The sequence below is a fragment of the Pantherophis guttatus genome, chromosome 16 (genome assembly GCF_059756535.1).
Source record: "Pantherophis guttatus breed Tessera chromosome 16, ASM5975653v1, whole genome shotgun sequence".
Classification (NCBI taxonomy): Eukaryota; Metazoa; Chordata; class Lepidosauria; order Squamata; family Colubridae; genus Pantherophis; species Pantherophis guttatus.
Window position 1 is genome coordinate 1,903,180 of NC_142078.1, and position 18,573 is coordinate 1,921,752.

At 46.9% G+C, this 18,573-nt stretch overlaps 2 protein-coding genes and 1 long non-coding RNA gene across 8 annotated transcripts in view; 2 read left to right on the plus strand and 1 right to left on the minus strand.

Annotated features, from left to right (window-relative positions):
* The window catches only part of EGFL7 (EGF like domain multiple 7), a 35,296-nt gene extending 30,019 nt beyond the window's left edge, over positions 1–5,277 (plus strand). For all 6 annotated transcript variants that reach the window (XM_034427163.3, XM_034427160.3, XM_087879745.1 and 3 more), the window contains one exon: positions 490–5,277. In XM_034427163.3, the coding sequence (XP_034283054.2) occupies positions 490–512 (23 nt within the window). In that variant the 3' untranslated portion in view covers positions 513–5,277. The remainder of the gene's footprint in view (positions 1–489) is intronic.
* Positions 5,278–6,898: 1,621 nt separating this feature from the next.
* Positions 6,899–8,297, plus strand: LOC148111699 (uncharacterized). The gene is made up of 2 exons (XR_015730220.1): positions 6,899–7,570; positions 7,650–8,297. It is a non-coding gene; the product is annotated as an uncharacterized LOC148111699 (long non-coding RNA).
* AGPAT2 (1-acylglycerol-3-phosphate O-acyltransferase 2) overlaps positions 7,915–18,573 on the minus strand; it is a 52,372-nt gene continuing 41,713 nt past the window's right edge. The window contains exons 4-6 of the mRNA XM_034427159.3: positions 14,935–15,030; positions 11,404–11,476; positions 7,915–9,580 (exon numbers count right to left, since the gene is read on the minus strand). Of these exons, the coding sequence (XP_034283050.1) occupies positions 9,414–9,580; positions 11,404–11,476; positions 14,935–15,030 (336 nt within the window). The 3' untranslated portion in view covers positions 7,915–9,413. The remainder of the gene's footprint in view (positions 9,581–11,403; positions 11,477–14,934; positions 15,031–18,573) is intronic.

Sequence of the window (18,573 nt, forward strand, 5' to 3'; positions counted from 1 at the left end):
TAATAAATAGTCTGACTTGATAATCCCTGGATATGTTTACCGTTTGCTGCTTGAAATTTGAAGCAATAAACAAGACCCCAATGGAGGAACTAGCAACTCAGACAAACAATCCAACAGCCCGATCAAGGAATCAACTCCAACAAGGACTGTCAGGGAAGCCACTAGTATCCAAGCAGAGAGCAAACCCCACCTCCTTCTAACACTGATGACGTTATCTAGTTGGGTTATGAAACATCTCCAAGAAAACAACCAAGCTCAGAGAGCACCGAGGACCCCACGAAGCAAAGGTGGGCGATGGGGAACCGGAGCTCCTGTTTTGCTCCAGACTCTTTTGAAATAGCGGACAGATGCTTTCATTCCTCTGAAGTCCCCTCTCCCATGTTCTTTCCTTTCCTTCATCCTCACAGACCCTTCCCCCTTGGAAAGCGTGAGCAAGTTCCCCTCCCACCACCCAAGGTTGACTTTGCCATTTTGCCCCCCCCCCCATAGGTTCCTGCAAGAACCGGCTCTGAGGCTGAAGAAGGATGGAGGTCCTTGGTGCTCCCCACATCTCACTGTTTTTCTGGTGTGTCTCTCCGTTGAGTAGCAACTGAGCCTTGTTCCAGCAACCAAGCCAAGCCAAGGCAGCGGAGAGGATTAGGAGGCTGAAAATATCACGTTCTCAGCGAGCTCCCCCCCCCTTTTCCCTCCAGCTGGCTGGCTCCCAGGATGGGTCACCTCTCCAAACCCTGCTGGCCAGAGGTTGTGGGAGGGAGGGAGGGAGGGAGACTGGCAGCCTCCTTAGCAAAACATCCCTTGAAACAGGAAGCGTCTTGCTTGCTGAGTGGACAGATTTGGGTAAGGTGGGCAGGTCTCGCCTCCCCCCCCATGAGGTACAAGAGCAGCAGTTTGGCAAAGGGGCCCCTTTGGCAAATCTCAGAAGCTGCTCTTTTCCAGGCTGTCACCCAAAATATCTTGGCAAGGCTGGGTTATTTCGGTGGGGAGGGTGGTGCTAAAACAGCCCCCCCCCCTTGTGTAAATGCACCATTAGTGTCCTGCTGGCTTCACTTTCCAATTGTAAAAAAAAAAAACTCCCACTGTGTTTCCCATGTCCTCCCTTTTTAAGAAAGAAATAGAACAGAATTATAGGGCCAGAAGGGACCTTGGAGGTCTTCTAGTCCAGCCTTCTGCTCAAGCAGGAGTCTCTATAGCATTCCAGACAAATGGCTGTCCAATCTCTTCTTGAAAACCTTCAGGGATGAAGCAACAACTTATTGTGGCAAGCCGTTCCACCGGTTAATTGTCCTCACTGTCAGGAGGATTCTCCTTTTTTTTTTTATTTGATTTATATGCCGCCCTTCTCTGGAGACTCAGGGCGGCTTACAGTGCGTTAAGCAATAGCCTTCATACTTTTGTATATTTTATACAAAGTCAGCTTATTGCCCCCACAAACTGGGTCCTCATTTCACCTACCTTAGAAAGGATGGAAGGCTGAGTCAACCTTGAGCCTGGCGAGATTCGAACTTACAGTAATTGCAGACAGCTGGAGTTAAATTACAATGCATTAGTCTGCTGAGCTATCCAGGCTCCTTTCTAGGTTGGATCTCTTTAAACCAGCTTCCACCCAGTTCTTCTTAGCCTGCCCTCTGGTGCCTTCAGAGCAGTGCCCCCCCCTCAACCTTTTGGGCACCAGGGGCTGGTTCTGTGGAGAGACGTTTTTCCAGGGACCGGAAGGTTGTGGTTTCGTGGGTTGCCTGCATCCCACGGATGGGGGCTTTGCTCGTTTGCGTGGCCCGGTTTCTGGCGTGCCACAGATCAGTGCCGGACCTTGGACCTGGGGTTGGGGATCCCTGCCTTAGAGAGTAAATCAACCCGTGGTGTATTCAGCTGGTTCGAACTGGTAGTGGCGACCTGTGGGTGGGGTGGGCCCGGCTCCCCGTCCTCCCGCCCCGGCACTATACCATCCTATTTAGCCACGTTTTCTAAGCCGTGCGCCAGGGGTGGGTTCTACTTACCTTTACTACCGGTTCGCAATGGGGCCGCGCGTGCGTGTGCTCTTCTGTGTATGCGCAGAAGCGTTCTGATGACGTCGGTTCTATAGAACCGGTGGGAACCAGGGGCAACCCACCACTGCCGTGCGCATGTGTGCAAGCCATGTGTGTGAGCAAAGCACATGCACGGAAGGCTGCACCCAGGTCCGGCAGGTGTGTGCACACTCACATTTTCGGTGCGTGGCGAACCAGTGGTAAAATGATATGAAACCCACCTCTGAAATCAACCCCCCCTTCTCTGGGACAGCCCCTCAAGTACTGGAAGACCGCAATCATGTCACCTTTAAGCCGCCTCTTCCATAGGCTTAGACACACCGAGCTCCCTCAGCTGTCCGGCTTATGATTTAGTCTCCAGAACCCGAATTGTCTCCGTTGCTCTTCGCTGCACTGTTTCTAGGGCAGTGATGGTGAATCTTTTCGGCACCGAGTGCCCAAATCGGAACATGTGTATGTGTCATGCCAGAGCACCGGAAACCCAAAGACCAGCTGCCAGCCTGCGCATACCTGTTTTTTGGCTGTTTTTCTGGCCTTTTTCTGGCTGTTTTCAGGCCGTTTTCAGGCCATTTTTGGGCTGTTTTCCTAGCTGTTTTCAAGCCGTTTTCCAGGCCGTTTTCCAGCTGGTTTTTGCCCTTTTTCAGTCCATTTTTCAGAAACCAGAAGAGCAGCTGGCGACAGTGCGCACGCCCACATAGAGGGCTCTGCGTGCCACCTCTGGCATGTTTGCCATACGTTCGCCATCACAGTTCTAGAGTCTCAGATTCTTTTTTGGCGTCATGGTGACCAGAACTGGGTGCGGTATTCCAAGCGTGGCCTCACTAATTCAGTGTAAAGTGGTACTCTCACGTTCCGTGATCTTGAATCTTGTCCCTCTGTTGAATGCAGACGAGGTCTGCATTGGCTTTTCTGGCTGTTGCAGCAGACTCCTAGCTCCACTTTAAGGGTTGGTCTACTAAGACCTCTCTAAATCCCTCACACTGTTACTGCTGTTGAGCCAGGAACTGCTTATTCTATACCTGTCCATTTGGTTTTTCCTACCTAGGTACAGAACCTGATTTCTCTCGCTGCGGAATCGCATCTTATTGGATAGGGCTTGTCGAGATTCTGCTAAATCTTGAAGCTCTCTTCCGAAGTGTTGGCGTTTCCTGTCAGCTTGGTGGGAATTTATACTTTTTCTCCCGTGTCCTTTATAAACACAGTCCTGATTCTAGTAAAGCAGTCAGAACTCACTAGCGGGAACGTCCTCTTCTAAAATAGCTACTACAGGTAATCGGCCTCAACAGCCTTAAAGGAACCCAGACTCTGTCCATGTTCCGCCTCAAGCATTTTCAAAATCTTTTCTTTGTGTCATTAATCCAACCCCTGTTGAATTTGCCCCTCAAATACTGGAACTGGCTGCAATGAGTTGGCCATGGCAAGTTATCCCACAGTGTTGTGGGCCCAGGTCCATGTAGTTAATATTAAATGCAAAACAGTTCCAAAAAACAAACAGATTTTATTAAAACAGCTGAGAATTAACTCATTCTCAGCTTATTCCAAATTAAATGAAAGCAAAGTTCTCAAAACACCTTCAGTTTATCTCTGACTTTGGGATAATTAGGCAAACTGCCAACGGCTTTTCTTGGCAACAGTTCAGGAACAGAAGACTCTGACAAGAAAGAAATACATCTAAACACAAAGCAAATTTCTCAACAGTTGTTTTCCAGCAAAGAGGCCAAGAGCCGTTACTGGTCTTTTAAGCTTTATGGGAGGGGCCAATCATCTCTTGGACCTACTCCCGAGTTGTCCTCTCTGCTTTAGCTGCTCCTGCCTTCTGGCAGCTCTTCTCATGCATGCATTCGGAACAGGCTCCTCCTGTTCCTCTGCCTCTCTACTCTCAGCCTCTGGAGGCTCCGAAGTCCGCGCATCACTCCCCAATGGCCCTGGCCCCATCTCTGCCTCCGATGCAGAGCCCTCATCCGGGCCTTCCCCAGCCTCCAGGACTGGCCCATGTTCTTCCTCAGCCTCATCGCTGTCCGACTCCGCTGCCAGCTCCTCAGGCTGTTGGCGGACCACAACACACAACGAATTGGCTGTGGCAAGTTGTCCCATTCCCCTCATGGTACTTCAGTGCTGCAGAGCTGCTTTCACTAGTTAGACAGCCTAGCCAGGTACTTTTGTGTCAGGAGTCCAAGGCTGCATCGCATGGACCAGGTACTAGCACCTAAAGCAGGAACTTGGGCCGTTAGTGCATCAAATTGCCTTGGCCTTTGCCGAGGTACCAGAGGCAGCGAAGAAAGCAAAGGGGACAATCCTGAGTCGTCCTTTTTTTTTTTTTTTTACAACAGTGGAAATGTTTTTGCTTTTCTTTTTTCTTGTTTGGAGCGTGTATGTTTCCGGCCACGTGCTGACCTCCATGGTGCTTCCCAGCACATTTTGAGCGTTATCGTCTGACGGTGAGGGTCATTGCAATATTGTGCATTAAAGAGCACAATGGGGCAATGGTGACAGGGATTTGTGAATGAGCTAGAGCAGGAGTGTCAAACTCAAGGTCTACGGGCCAGATCCGGCTTGTGGGGTACTTAAATCTGGCCCGTGGAGCTGGCCTGGAAATATCAAAAGGACCGGCGTGTGGTGCCTCTGCCGGCTAAAACAGGCCATGGTAGGGCCATGGACAGCTCCTCTGCAACCCATTTTCAGCCTCCTTGGCCTCCTGCAGCACTCTGCCGGCTGAAAATGGGCCGTGCGGAGGCCCCAGGCCCGTTTTTGGCCGGCAAAGTGCTGCAGGAGGCCGGGGAGGCCCACCATGGCCACGCCCAGCCCCATCACACACACACCCAGTCCTCCGAGGTCAAACACAACCCTGATGTGGCCCCCAGTGAAATCGAGTTTGACGCCCCTGAGCTAGAGCCACTTTGTATGCGGAAAAGCTATTGTAACCTGCGTGTAACCTCTTGAAGGAAATGAATGGCTCTTCCCAACGGTTGACCTCCCCATTTCTCATATCTCAAGTCAAAACACGATTGTGACCGAGGTTGGATGGAAGCAAAAGGAAGCAATTAGGAATGGTGGGAACGAGGCCGAGCAGCTGATAAGGAAGGAAACAACTAGAATAAAAGAATGTTCGGGGTTTTGCTGAAGTCTGCAAAAGTTTGAATTGTTATCGTAGAAATAGCACTGGGGTGTTCCTGGTTCCTAATAAATCTGTTCTTGGCTAAAATACCTAAAGAAGTGGGACTTTTAATCTCATTAAAATGTGGAAAATTTAAAATGGTCTCGTTCATTGAACTGGAGGGCCTTGGGAGTGGATTTTTCAGTCTCAAAAACTGGTGAGGTGCTAAACGGGTTGCTGGGGTGGAACTGCCTCTCGGTGGAAATGCCTTTTAAGTGAACTTGAAGTTGTGTGTGGGGGGGGGGGGTCCTTTGCTCTGAAGGTCTTGGAAAAGCCAAGGATAAAGATTTGGGTGGCATCATTCCAGACCGAGCTGGATTTTCCATGGAGATCATTCAGACACCCTCCTGGTGAGGAAAAACGGTAATGGGCCAATTTGGTGAAATGGTGAAGGTGCTGGGCCTAGGAACCAGGAGATTCTGAGTCCCGTCTGGACTACTGTAATGCTCTCTACATGGAGCTCCCCTTGAAGAGCACTCGGAGGCTCCAACTGGTCCAGAATGTGGCCGTGCGGGTGATTATGGGAGAGACGGGGCGCTCCCATGTAACACCTCTCCTGCGCGAGCTGCACTGGCTCCCGGTGGTCTTCCGGGTGCGATTCAAGGTGCTGGTTACCATCTTTAAAGCGCTCCATGGCTTAGGACCAGGGTACTTACGAGATCGCCTTCTGCCACCGATAACCTCCCACCGGCCAGTACGCTCCCACAGAGAGGGACTCCTCAGGGTGCCATCGGTCAAACAATGTCAACTGGCAATCCCCAGGGGGAGAGCCTTCTCTGTGGGGGCATCTGCCCTCTGGAATGAATTGCCCCCGGAGATATGGATGATCCCTGATCTACGTACCTTTCGCCGTGCCCTCAAGACATTATTGTTTCAACAAGCTGGGCTGGCCTAAACATTAATTTTAATGGTTTGATTTAGTTTTTAATAATATTGGGGGCAAATTATTTAATATGTTTTTAAACTGTTTTTAAATTTTATGGATATATGTGTTTTATTGTTGGCTGTGCACTGCCCTGAGTCCCTCGGGAGAAGGGCGGTATAAAATTTTAAATAAATAAATAAATAAATAAATAAACAAACAAACAAACAAACAAACAAACAAACAACAATAATAGTCCCATTTTAGGCACAAAAGCTGGTTGGGACACTTTGGGCCAGTCCCTTTCTCTCAGCCCAACCCACCTCACAGGCTTCTTGTAGAAGAAATAGGATGGTGTATTGTGTGCGTTTGCCACCTTGAGTTATAGCAATAGCATTTAGACTTGTATACCGCTTTACAGTGCTCTGTAAGTGGTTTAGAGAGTCAGCTTCTTGCCCCCAACAATCTGCATCCTTGTTTTACCCACCTCGGAAGGATGGAAGGCTGAGTTGACCTTAAGCCTGGTGAGAATCGAACTGCTGGCAGTCAGCAGAGTTAGCCTGCAATACTGCATTCTAACCACTGCGCTACCACAGCCGATGGATGGAGGGATGATAGACATAAAGATACAGTAGCAATAGCACTTAGGACTTATATGCCGCTTCACAGTGCTTTACAGCCTGCAATGTTGCATTCTAACCCATACAAAGTGAATATAGCACTAAACGCAGAACATAAGACGGATGTAACAAGGTAAATTAACCCAGGCATGGCTATGGAGCCTCTGCCTCCCTTCCCCCTACCCCCCCAATTCCCCAAAGCAAACGTTTTGGAAGGAATCAACCACTCCAGCCTTGATTCTCTTTAAATAAAATTCTTTATAAAAATAGTACATTTGACAATACCAAAACGCAATCCACGGTTTTGCAATAAGGCACTTTGGCACATGTTTTTGGTATGCTTTTGAAGGGGTCAGGAGAACCATTCTTCAGCTGTCGGAACTACAACTCCCAGCAGCCACCTACTCTTTCTTGTCTTCACCCCCTGAAGTCAGGCTGGTGATGAGTGCTTTGCCTAAGGTTGAGGGCCTCCCTTCCAGTTGCTTGTCCCCCACTTGGACAAGACAACCGTGTCCCCCAAACCCTGTAAATAAAGCTGTCAGGATTCCAAGTAACACCCCCCCCAGCCATCTTTTTTGTTGGTCCTTCAGGCCTGCCAAAAGCTGGAACTGGTTTAAGAGGTTGGTGGATCCAACAGACCCTCTGAATGTTGGAGTTGTGCTTGATGGGTCTTCAGATGCTGAATTGCTTCAGGGGTAGCTTCATCCCCCGCTAAGTGGGAGATGGGCTTTGTTGCCGAATTGGAGTAGGGTGGAGGGTGGGGGTACAGCAAGAACAGCATCCCAGATACTGAGAAATCCTGGACATTTGGCTGTTCTCCTGTCCACGGAAGGATGATTGATCACCAAGCCCAATGAATTCTCCAGAGAGTCTGGAGCAGTCTTTTTCAACCTCGATGACTTTAAAATGGGTGGACTTCAACTCCCAGAATTCCCTAACCAGCAAGCTGGCTGGGGAATTCTGGGAGTTGAAGTCCACCCATCTTGAAGTTGGGAAAGGTTGAGACCTCCTGCTCTGGAGCCTCCAGATAAAGGAAGCTGAGTTGTGCCTAGTCTCCACCCTTTTTGGGGGTCGGGACTGGGACTGTAGAAGAATGATCCATGGGGATGAGTGCAGGGCCACAGCGGATTGGATGAAACCAAGGGAACACTTTTGCCTGACGGGGCTGGCAAGGACCTTAAAGATCATCTAAGCCCACCCAACTTGGTTCAGGGTCCCAACAGGTTCAGAAACAGACAAAAGTCTCCACCCTTGAGCAAATTGTCAACCAACAGGCAGTGGCTTTATTGACTGGGATCGGTGTCAAGGCTTGGTGGGGAGCAATCCCAGTTTAGCAGGGCAGCAGCCCAACATGCCGGGAATGTTGGCCAAATAGCAAGTTCTCCATCAGAATTCCGAGTGAACACGATGTCTGTCTGAAAGTACTTCTGATTCTCTTTAAGAGTTTACTCCTGGGAATCTCTGCCCCAACACAACTCAACTGTTGGACTCACAACCCAGCTGAGGGTGACAGTTAGGGAAGAGTTGCTAGCAGCATTGTGCCCTCCGTTCTCACAAAAATCGAAATAAAACAGCCATGCTTCACTGAGCTGATGGGCAAATCCAAACACTACGGCAGGTAAATTTAATCAGATCTCTTTACATGTTCGTAACTGTTTTGAAATCCTCTCCAGCAAAAGGATTCACCCCGTGTCAGCTCTTCTCAGAGATCTCATGATGATGATATCTCAGAATTTCCAAGTTAGTACATCTGCTTTGCAACTCTGGCACCCAAACCATGTGAGGCAACTTTTGGTGACTAAATTATCTCTTCTTGCAACAGAGCGATAGTTATCTCGAAAGAAAAGAACACGGGGGAAACTTTGTCCCAAATAAATAAGAAAGCTTCCTTATTCTTGGGCAAGATTTAAAGTTGGAAGGACTTTATGATGTAGGGACTTCAATGCCCAGAATTCTCCAGCAAGCATTCCCTAGCACAGCTGGCTGGAGAATTCTTGGAGTTGAGGTCCTTGCATCACCAAGTTGGTGAGATGGAGAAGCACTGCACTACAGTGTCAATAGGAGTCCTAGGTAGAGGATGGAATTTGCTTGGTTACCATAATGGCAAACTCTGCCATGGTCCTTCACATTCTCCCCAGCTTACCTGTGGGAGTCTACTTGCACACCTTGTCCCCAACAGTAATAGATGCCATCTATCAGGACAGCAAATACCCAGCATCCCCTCTTCTGAACGAGGATCATTACTGGTTCAGGAACATTCCCCATCTCAACCTGAAACTATGTCAAATACTGGTAGTGGGGCCTGACCCCCATCTTCCTTTAGGAAAAAGTGCCAAGTGGACCAGGCTCTGGGCCTGCCCACCCAAATTATCCCTGTGCCCAATGAAGGGAAGTAAGCGCCTTCACACCCATCACCCCGGAGGTCAAGGAGGAAGCCATGGACCCAATTCCTGGAGACACCAGGAGACAAAAGGCACTTGGGATTGTTTAAGCTGCTGGGTTGTGAACACAGAGAAGGTCAGGAATCTTTGGTAATAGCAATTTGTGAAGAAGAAGGTGGGGAGAGGAGATTCCTCCACCTGAGAAATTTGAGCACATCCACCGGTTGAATTTCCTTCTCCCCTCACTCAAGTTCTTTGGGAATATCTACACGTTTTCACCACCACGTCAAGCAAGGGGGCCATCACCACTCTTTGGGGCAATTGAAGGATCTGTCCCACACTCCCCTCCCCTAGCCATTTTGGCAAGAGACCCTACTGCCCAAGGATGGAGGCCTCTCCGTTGGCTTCTCGGTTCTTTCCCGACAATCTGAAGAAGGTTTCCCTCATGGTGGTGTAGCACTGCTTGGCGAGCTCATCAACATCCTCAGTTGTCAGGTCCTTCGTTGAGATGGGCGGGAAGATTTCCACCTTGATTTTGCCTGGAGACAGAAAAGACAGTGCCAAATTCATCTCTACGGACTCTGGTCCTACTGCCCCACTCCACACACTTAGAGCAGGAAGCTCTGTTGGTTGGCCAAAGCCAACTCCCCAAGTATTTGGGAAGGGGGACCCACAAGGCAACTTCTCCACTCACCCAACACATGGCCCAACCCTCAAACCCATCCTCTGTCTTGACCTTATGTTTCTCCCGATTAATTTCCCTCATTGTTCTTTTGGGTTCTCACAACGGAATGGGACCACTCACTGCAATCAACTCGCTGCAGGACAATTCAACAATTCAACTTACTTACTTAAAAATAATGAAAACATTGTTTTAATTTTTGTCATTCACATTTCATTTTGTCCCTCCTTTGGCATCCTTCCTTAAAGGATTCTATTCCACTATTTCTTCAATATTAGGGTAACTCTTGTCCCGCAACAAGTTCTACATGATGAGTTGGCTGCAGCAAATTGGCAGGGGTGACTTAAGTCGCAGACCCTCTATTGATGAGCTGCTTGCCTGGAAGGTGTTATAGAGCCTCACTTTATTGCTTTGACTGGGAGAGGGGGGGGCTTCCAGAGAAATAGATTTTGGGAGAGCCGAGAATTGGCCAAAAGGCAGTGAAACCAGGACCGTGGGAAACCCTAATCCCGTGATCGCGAACTTGTGGCACACGGAGCCATATCAGTGGGCATGTGAACTCAGCTCCGGCGGGCATGCGTGTGCCAGCCAGTTGATTTTCGGGCCTTCTGGGCCCACCAGAAGTAGGGAAACAGGCTGTTTCTGGCCTCTGGAGGGCCTCTGGGCAGGTGGGGAAGGCCGTTTTTGCCCTCCCCAGGCTCCTGGAGAGGCTCTGGAGCCTGGGGAGAGCAAAAAAACGAGCCTACTAGGCCCATCGTGCTATCACGTGCCAGAAGCAGGGGGAGCATAGGGGGGCATGCGCACATGCGTGGGGGACAGGACACCTATAAGTATGGCTGTGGGCGTGTGTGCGCAACCCCCCCTCTGTTTTCCCACGCTTTTGGCACGCGATGGCAAAAAGGTTAGCCATCACTGCCCTAATCTCTCAAGGGTTCTTTCTGACCCTGACTAGGTGGCTCACTGGCTAAGACACTGAGCTTGTCGATCAGAAAGGTCAGCAGTTTGGCGGTTCAAATCCCTAGTACAGGTCTCCTGCATGAGCAGGGGGCTGGACTAGTTGACCTCCAAGGTCCCTTTCCAATGTTACTGTTACTATTTGCTAGTCGAGAAATCTGATTTGTTTCTTGAAAAGCTCTATCAGGGTGCCATCGGCCAAACAATGTCGACTGGCGGCCCCCAGGGGGAGAGCCTTCTCTGTGGGGGCACCTGCCATCTGGAATGAGCTCCCCCCGGAGATACGGAGGATCCCGGATTTACGCACCTTCCGCCGTGCCCTCAAGACCTTTTTATTTTCCCAGGCTGGCCTGGCCTAACTTCCCTTTTAAATTGTAAATTGTAAATTTGTTTTAAACCATTAGGGGTGTTTTAATTTGTTTTGGGCCGAACTATTTAATTGGGTTTTTATATTGTCTTTTAAATTTTGTAATTTGGATGTTTTATCTTTGGCTGTTCACCGCCCTGAGTCCTTCGGGAGTAGGGCAGTATATAAATCCAATAAAATGAATGAAAATTAAATGGGAAGGAAGGGATGCTGCTCTGAACCCACGCATATTAGGAGTGAAACCGAGCATGCTCACCAAGCCAGAAACCTGGATTCCTTTTAGCCATGCAAGAGAAATTTGGATCTCCAAGGACACTAAAGAGAAACAGAACAACACTCTAAGCTGTGCATTATCCTACCTGATGTAAACTTCTTCTTTTCTGGGTTGTAAAACGAAGAAAAGGAGGAATAGACCACAGGAATTATTGGAACCTTCAAAGGGAAGATAATAATAAAAAAAAAAGTTAGAAAAATCTGGAATGTTTATAGAGATTCTCAGTCATTCAGGTCATGGTTGTCCCAAATGTGCTCTTTTTTTTAAAAGAGGCAACTGGATTTTCTGGTTTTTCTTTGAAGACATTTCGCTTCTCATCCAAGAAGCTTCTTCAGCTCTGGCTGGCTGGTCAGATTCTTCCATTCCCCACCATCCAGTCGGAGCTGAAGAAGCTTCTTGGATGAGAAGCGAAATGTCTTCAAAGAAAAACCAGAAAGTCCAGTTGCCTCTTGGAAAAAAAAAGGGGGATCTTTGGGACAAAAATCTGGAAGTTCTTAAATTTGCAACGATCCCCATTTTTTGACTCCCAGGATGACTTAGACTTCACTTTTTATATACATAAAATATACATATTTACATAATATCGAAGAAAATAATGAAAACTCCCTTCTATCAGGACTGAAGCTCAAAGGTTAAGACTTTTCTTACTATGGTGCTTTATTCAAAAAAAAAAAAAAAGAGAGAGAGAGAGAAATTTTGCCCAGAAGAGGAACTCGGAGAACTGTAGAAGGAAGTCAACCAAAAGGGAACTTGACCAGAGTCAGGTGTTCAGGAAAAAAAGTTGCACAAGAAGGGGCAAGGGGTAACCATTACGTAACATAACATGATGTTGAGTTCACCATTAAAAATGTCGAAAAGTTGAACCTCGCTGCGTGTGTATAAGAAAAGGAATGAAGTGATCATAATGTTGTCGTGATGCAGTTGAAAATAACTCTGCATTCAATTGTGTGTTTTGTTTTTTTTTGCAATGTCCTAAAGTTATGTTCTGGGAGGAAATAATTAATATTGGAAGGGACCTTATAGGTCATCTAGTCCAGCCTTCTCCCGCTCAAGCAGGAGACCCTACACCATTTCTGACAAATGGCAGCCCAATCTTTTCTTGAAAGTCTCCAGGGATGAAGCTCCTGATTAATGTATATTTAGTGGTCAGTTCCTTCCTCAGAATCAGAATAAAGCTGGGAGGGTTAGGTTTAGGGTCTTCTAATCCAGCCCCCTTCTCAAGCAGGAGATCCTATACTGTTTCAGACAAGTGACTGTCTAGTTTCTTCTTAAAAACCTCAGTGGTGGAGTGCCCACAACTTCTGGTGGCAAGCTGTTCCACTGGTTAATTGTCCTCACTGTTAGGAAGTTTCTGTTGTGGTCCGCCAACAGCCTGCGGAGCTGGCAGCGGAGTCGGACAGCGACGAGGCTGAGGTAGAACAGGGGCCAGTCCTGGAGGCTGGGGAAGGCCCGGATGAGGGCTCTGCATCGGAGGCAGAGATGGGGCCAGGGCCATCTGGGAGTGATGTGCAGACTTCGGAGCCTCCAGAGGCTGACAGCAGAGAGGCAGAGGAACAGGAGGAGCCTGTTCCTAGTGCACGCATGAGAAGAGCTGCCAGAAGGCAGGAGCAGCTACAGCAAAGAGGACAACTTGGGAGTAAGGCCTGGAGTTGATTGGCCCCTCCCATAAGGCTTAAAAGACCAGCAATGGCTCTTGGCCGTTGATAGACTTGTTCTTGTCTTGCTGCACTTATCTCTGGTTGGCGTCTTCTGCTTCTGACCTTTTGCCAAGAGAAGCCTTTGGCAGTTTGCCTAATTATACCAAGGTTGGTGATTAGACTGAAGAATTTGTGTTATAAAGAATTTGTTTTGATTTAGTTTGGACTACGCTGAGAATGAGTTAATTCTCAGCTGTTCTGTTTGCGTCGACTATTACCTATTTGGGCCTGGGTCACAACAGTTTCTCCTTAATTCCAGGTTGCTTCTCTCTCTGATTAGTTTCCATCCATTGTTTCTTGTTCTGCCCTCTGGTGCTTTGGAGAATAATTTGACCTCCTCTTCTTTGTGGCAGCCCCTCAAATACCGGAATACTTATATCATGTCACTCCCTAATTCTTCTCTTCCCTAGACTAGCCAGACCCAAATCCTGCAGCCGATCTTCATATGGTTTAGTCTCCAGGCCTTTGATCATCTTAGTTGCTCTTCTCTGCACTTTTTCCAAAGTCTCAACGTCTTTTTCACCACAATTCACCAAAATTAATCTTTTCCTCTTGCTCTTGCACGGAATTCATGCCTCGCAGCCATTCATCATAACTAGAGAGAAGCTTTGAAGCTCAATCTTTTTATGAGTTCATCCAGGGCCCCAAAAGATTGTTTTTGCACATGGTGGTTAATCTGTGAATCTCCTTTTTCCCACCTGTCATTTATCCGTTCTGGAACCTTCTGACTTCTCAAGGCCATCCCTGACCCCTGTTCTTGCTGCTGCTGCTATTTAATTCTTTGCCTTAATCTTCCCTCTTGAGTTTGCATTTTGCTTCCACTTTTTCTAGAAAGATTTGAAGATTTTGAAAAGGAGTACAGATAGTCCTCAACGTACGACCACAATGGAACCCCAACTTTGTTGCTAAGCAAGACCGTTGTTAAATGAGCTTTCCCCCATTTCACGATCTTTCTTGCCACAGTTGTTACGGTAAGTGAATCACTGCAGCTGTTGAGTTAGTAGGTTGTGAAGCGAACCTGGCTTCCCCTTGACTTTGCTTGTCGGAAAGTCTCAAAAGGGGATTGCGTGACCTTGGGACACAGCGACAGTCATAAGTATGAGTCAGTTGCCAAGTATTTGGATTTTGATCAAGTGGCCATGGGGTCATTGAAGAAATTATAAAACAGAAGTTGGAAATGAGGCCGGAAATCTTTCTATTGGGAATAATTACAGCACAATATACCAAAGAAATAAAATACTTAATTATTCATATCTTAACAGCAGCACGCATACTCTTTGCCCAAAATTGGAAATCTGAGCAATTACCGACAGAAAACAAAATAATAGCAAAAATTACAGAATGCGCAGAAATGGATAGGCTTACAAAGGAACTACAAGAGAAAGATGATACTGATTACTATTTAGTGTGGCAAAGATGGTATAGCTGGCTGGAGGAAAAGATAGGAACATAAAAATAACTTTGAGTACCTAATTGGAAATGTAAAGAACTAAACAAAGAGTGGACTATAATGTTTTATATATAAATATGTAAATATGTAAATATAGATAGCCATAGAGAAAGATAAGAAAAATAGAAAAATAACCCACCGATGTGATAGCTATAAGAGTCAGTCGCAAGACTGAATTGTTGTTTGTTTGTTTTGTATGTCGTTTTAATGTATTTGTTTGTTTGTATATTTTTAATCAATAATTTTTTTTAAAAAAAATGGCCACAAGTCCCTTTCTGCAGTACCGTTGTTAACTCCGAATGATCACTAAACAAACTGTAAGTCGAGGACTATCTGTGCTATGTAATGTTTGCCAACTTGAGTTATTTATTAAAAAAAAAAAAAGGCAGGATATAAATAATCATAGTTATAAATAATCCTATTTCAATCCATGGGGCGCAAGTCACTTCTGCAAAGAAGCGTCCCTCACCTGGCTCTGGACTGCGAGATGAAAAGCCCCCTTCTTAAACGGCAGAAGGTCTCCATTCATGTTCCTTGTTCCCTCTGGGTAAATCCAGATCTTGAGCTGCAAGCAAAAGGACAGAAAGACTTTAGTACTTTGTGTGTATGTGTGGCACACATTCAGTTTTGTGACAGGTTCCCCTGGCTGTGAGGCTCCTAAACCCTCTGAGCCAAAAACAGCCCTTGAAATCTGAGCAGCTACCCATCCTCCCCTGGTCAAGATTTCAGAAATACCACCAAAAGAAAATGTCCTCCTTCTTCCACTCCATTCCAAGATTTCTGCTGCATTTTCTGAAGGGGGAAAAGTTCCTCCCGGCGCAAAAACTGCAGAAAACTAGAAACTCAGTTGCACTGGTTGAAAATCTAACAGCAAAGCAGGCCATTAGTACATAAACAGAGAGCAAACCCTACACTCGCTAGCACTCGCAAGCTCAGGGAGCAGAGAGGACCTCACAGTTCAACCTAGAAAAGAGAGGCAGATCTTTCAAAAGATAAGTTTTGGCTGCTACAGCATTCAAAGATAGTGTTTGAAAAGCACATTTCTTACTTATGGAAAGTTGCGTCTTTTAAAAAGGTAAATCTCTTCCGCCTCAGGACTTTTAAAACGAAACACTTAAAAAACAATTTTGCAGAATTTCTATTGATTTTCAGCTAACATGAGATTCATAGAATCCTAGATCTGGAAAGGGACTGTGGAGGTCTTCTAGCCCAACCCTATTTTTGAAAACCTCCAGCAATATCTTGATTTGATTTGATTTGGCAGTGAATTCAAATAACTTTTGAGGCTGTTTAAACTTTAGAATTAATTTTGCCACCTCCAGGACATTGTTTGAACAAGAAAGTGTCAAATTTTGTTTTCACAATATCTACGGCTGGTGGCATCCTCTAGTTGATCCTGGCTTACCTTGAAAAAAGATAAGCAAGATGACATTTGATTAGGACGCTGGCTGGGGAATTCTGAGAGTTGAAGTGTCCACAAGCCTTAAAGTTGTCCTGTTTGAGAAAGACAGCTCTGAAGTAAATTTTTCTCTTTGGCTGGATGGAGTCAGTGAGAAAATGCAGTCTGACCCCGGCTGCGTGCATCATATCAACTGCCAGAAGGGGGTGCTGTTGCCCTGGCACACTTTCAGGTGTGGGAAGAAGAGCAGATTTGAACCAAACTTACTTAGAACTTACTTAGAATAGAATGAGCTGGAAGGGACCTTGGAGGTCTTAAAGTCCAGCCCCCTGCTCAAGCAGGAGAACCTATACCATTTTAGTTAAGTGACTGTCTAGACCTGTGATGCGAACCTGTGGCATGTGGAAGCCATATCTGTGGGCACACAAGCGTTGCCCTAACTCAATTCCAGCATGTATGTACGTGCCAGCCAGCTGATTTTCGGGCCTTCCAGGCCCACTGGAAGTTGGGAAATGGGCTGTTTTCGGCCTCCGGAGGGCCTCCGGGGGGGTGGGGGAAGGCCGTTTTCACCCTCCCCAGGCTCCTAGAAAGCCTCTGGAGCCTGGGGAGGGCGAAAAACAGGCCTACCTGGCCCACTGTGCCATTGTGTACCAAAAGCGTGGGGAGCGTGGGGGGGGTCATGCCCGCATTCGCAAGGGGCAGGGCACATAGAATTATGGGTTTGGGCACACGTGGGTGTGACCCCCCCCGCGCTCCCCCCGCTTTTGGTATGCCCACCCAGTCACATTACCTCACCACCACCAAGCCACGCCCACAGAACCGGTAGTAACAAATTTTACATTTCACCACTGATTCCTTATGTCACATGTCTCACAGAACTGGCATAGAAGTGAGAAAGCCTCAATGTAGAATAAATTCTTGAAGATGACCTGACCCAGTTTTTATTGCAAAAGATTAACTGATTTAGTAAAAGGAGTTGCATCTAGGTAGCTGGCACAAGTCCAAGCCACAAATATAAAAGCTTTCTAAATGCTATGCGATAAGACCACATTTTATTTTGCTGCACCCACCTCAGTTCAAGAGGGCGATTTGGGTCACATTTCTTGGAAAAGTTTCATTGATGACATAACGTTCCAGAATTTTATTCTTCTTTACATACTGATAGTATATTAGCACTGTCATAAAATACTTTCAGCTTATCCTTGACTTATGACCAAAACGGAGATCGAAACTTCCGACTGCTAAGCAACCGGTGTTTAAATGAGTCATGCCGAATTTTACAACCTTTTTTGCACGGTTCTTAACTGAATCACATGGTCATTAAAGGGAATCCACCTTCCCCCAGTGGCTTCGCTTGTCCAAAACTGGTTGTGAAGGTCACAAATGACGATCATGTGATACAACCCCTGCCCCCAGGACTTTGCAACTGCCATAAATGCATGCCAGTTACCAATCGTTACCAAATTTTGATCCCATTAATTCTGAGGACAAGTTGTAACTTTATATTGGTTGTTACACAGTTGTAACTCAAGGACTATCTGTTGTGGCCCGTCAGCAGCCTGTGCAGCTGGTAGCTGACTCTGACAGCGAGGAGGCTGGTGTGGTGCTGTGCCAGCAGCCTGTGCAAACGGCGCTCGAGTCGGACAATGAGGAGGCTGGAGAAGATGTGGTGCCAGAGGTGGGGATTCAGCCAGGGCCTTCAGAACCTCCAGAAGCTCCCATAAGTGAAGAGGAAGAAGAGGAGGAGCCTCTTCTCAATGCACAGGCACGCAGTGCTGCCAAAAGGCAGGAGTGGCTCCTCAGGAGGAGGTCTCCTCGAGAGTAAGGCTTGGGGCTAATTGGCCACTCCCTTAGCCTATTTAAGGAGGAATGCCCACTGAAGCAATTTGCAGGGAACAACTTAGTTCACATACCTTCGTGTCTTGTCTTGCTTATCTTATCAGCTTCCTGCAAATTGCTTCTGGGCATTCTGCCAACCATAGTAAGCTTTCAGTTATTATTCTTTGAATTCTTGGCAGCTGTTAATGCAGTTAATTAACAGCCGTTGTTGTTAAAGGCTGTTTTATTTAATAAACTAAGGTTTGAATGGACTTTGTGTGTGCTGCGTTCTTTGGGGTCCATAGCTGGGGCAGAACACTATCTGTACCTGCGCTCCCTTGTGGCTTTGTTACAGTAAAATTATAAAAAGAAATTGCACTGTGGTTTGTTTGTTTTTTTAAACCTGGAAGGCTGCACAGGTAAGTCCTTGACTTACAACAGTTCGTTTAATGATGATTCAAAGTTTACAACGGCATTGAAAAAAGTGACTTATGGCCATTTTTCAAACTTACATTCATTGCCGCATCGCCATGGTCAGGTGATCAGAATTCAGATGTTTGGCGACCGACTCATATTTACGACGGTTGCATTGTCCGAGGGGTCATGTGATCCACCTTTTGTGACCTTCTGAGAAGCAAAGTCCATGGGGAAGCCAGATTCATTTAACAACCATGCTACTCACTTAACAACTGCAGTGATTCACTTAACAACAGTGGCAAGAAAGGTCGTAAAACAGGGCAAAAGTCACTTAACAAATGTCCCACTTAGCAACAGAAATTTTGGGCTCCATTGTGGTCTTAAGTAGAGGACTACCTGTACAACCTACCTGTGTGAAATGATATAAAATCTCCTGCTATGGGCGAGGCATTGGGCTGGAAGACTTCCAAATTC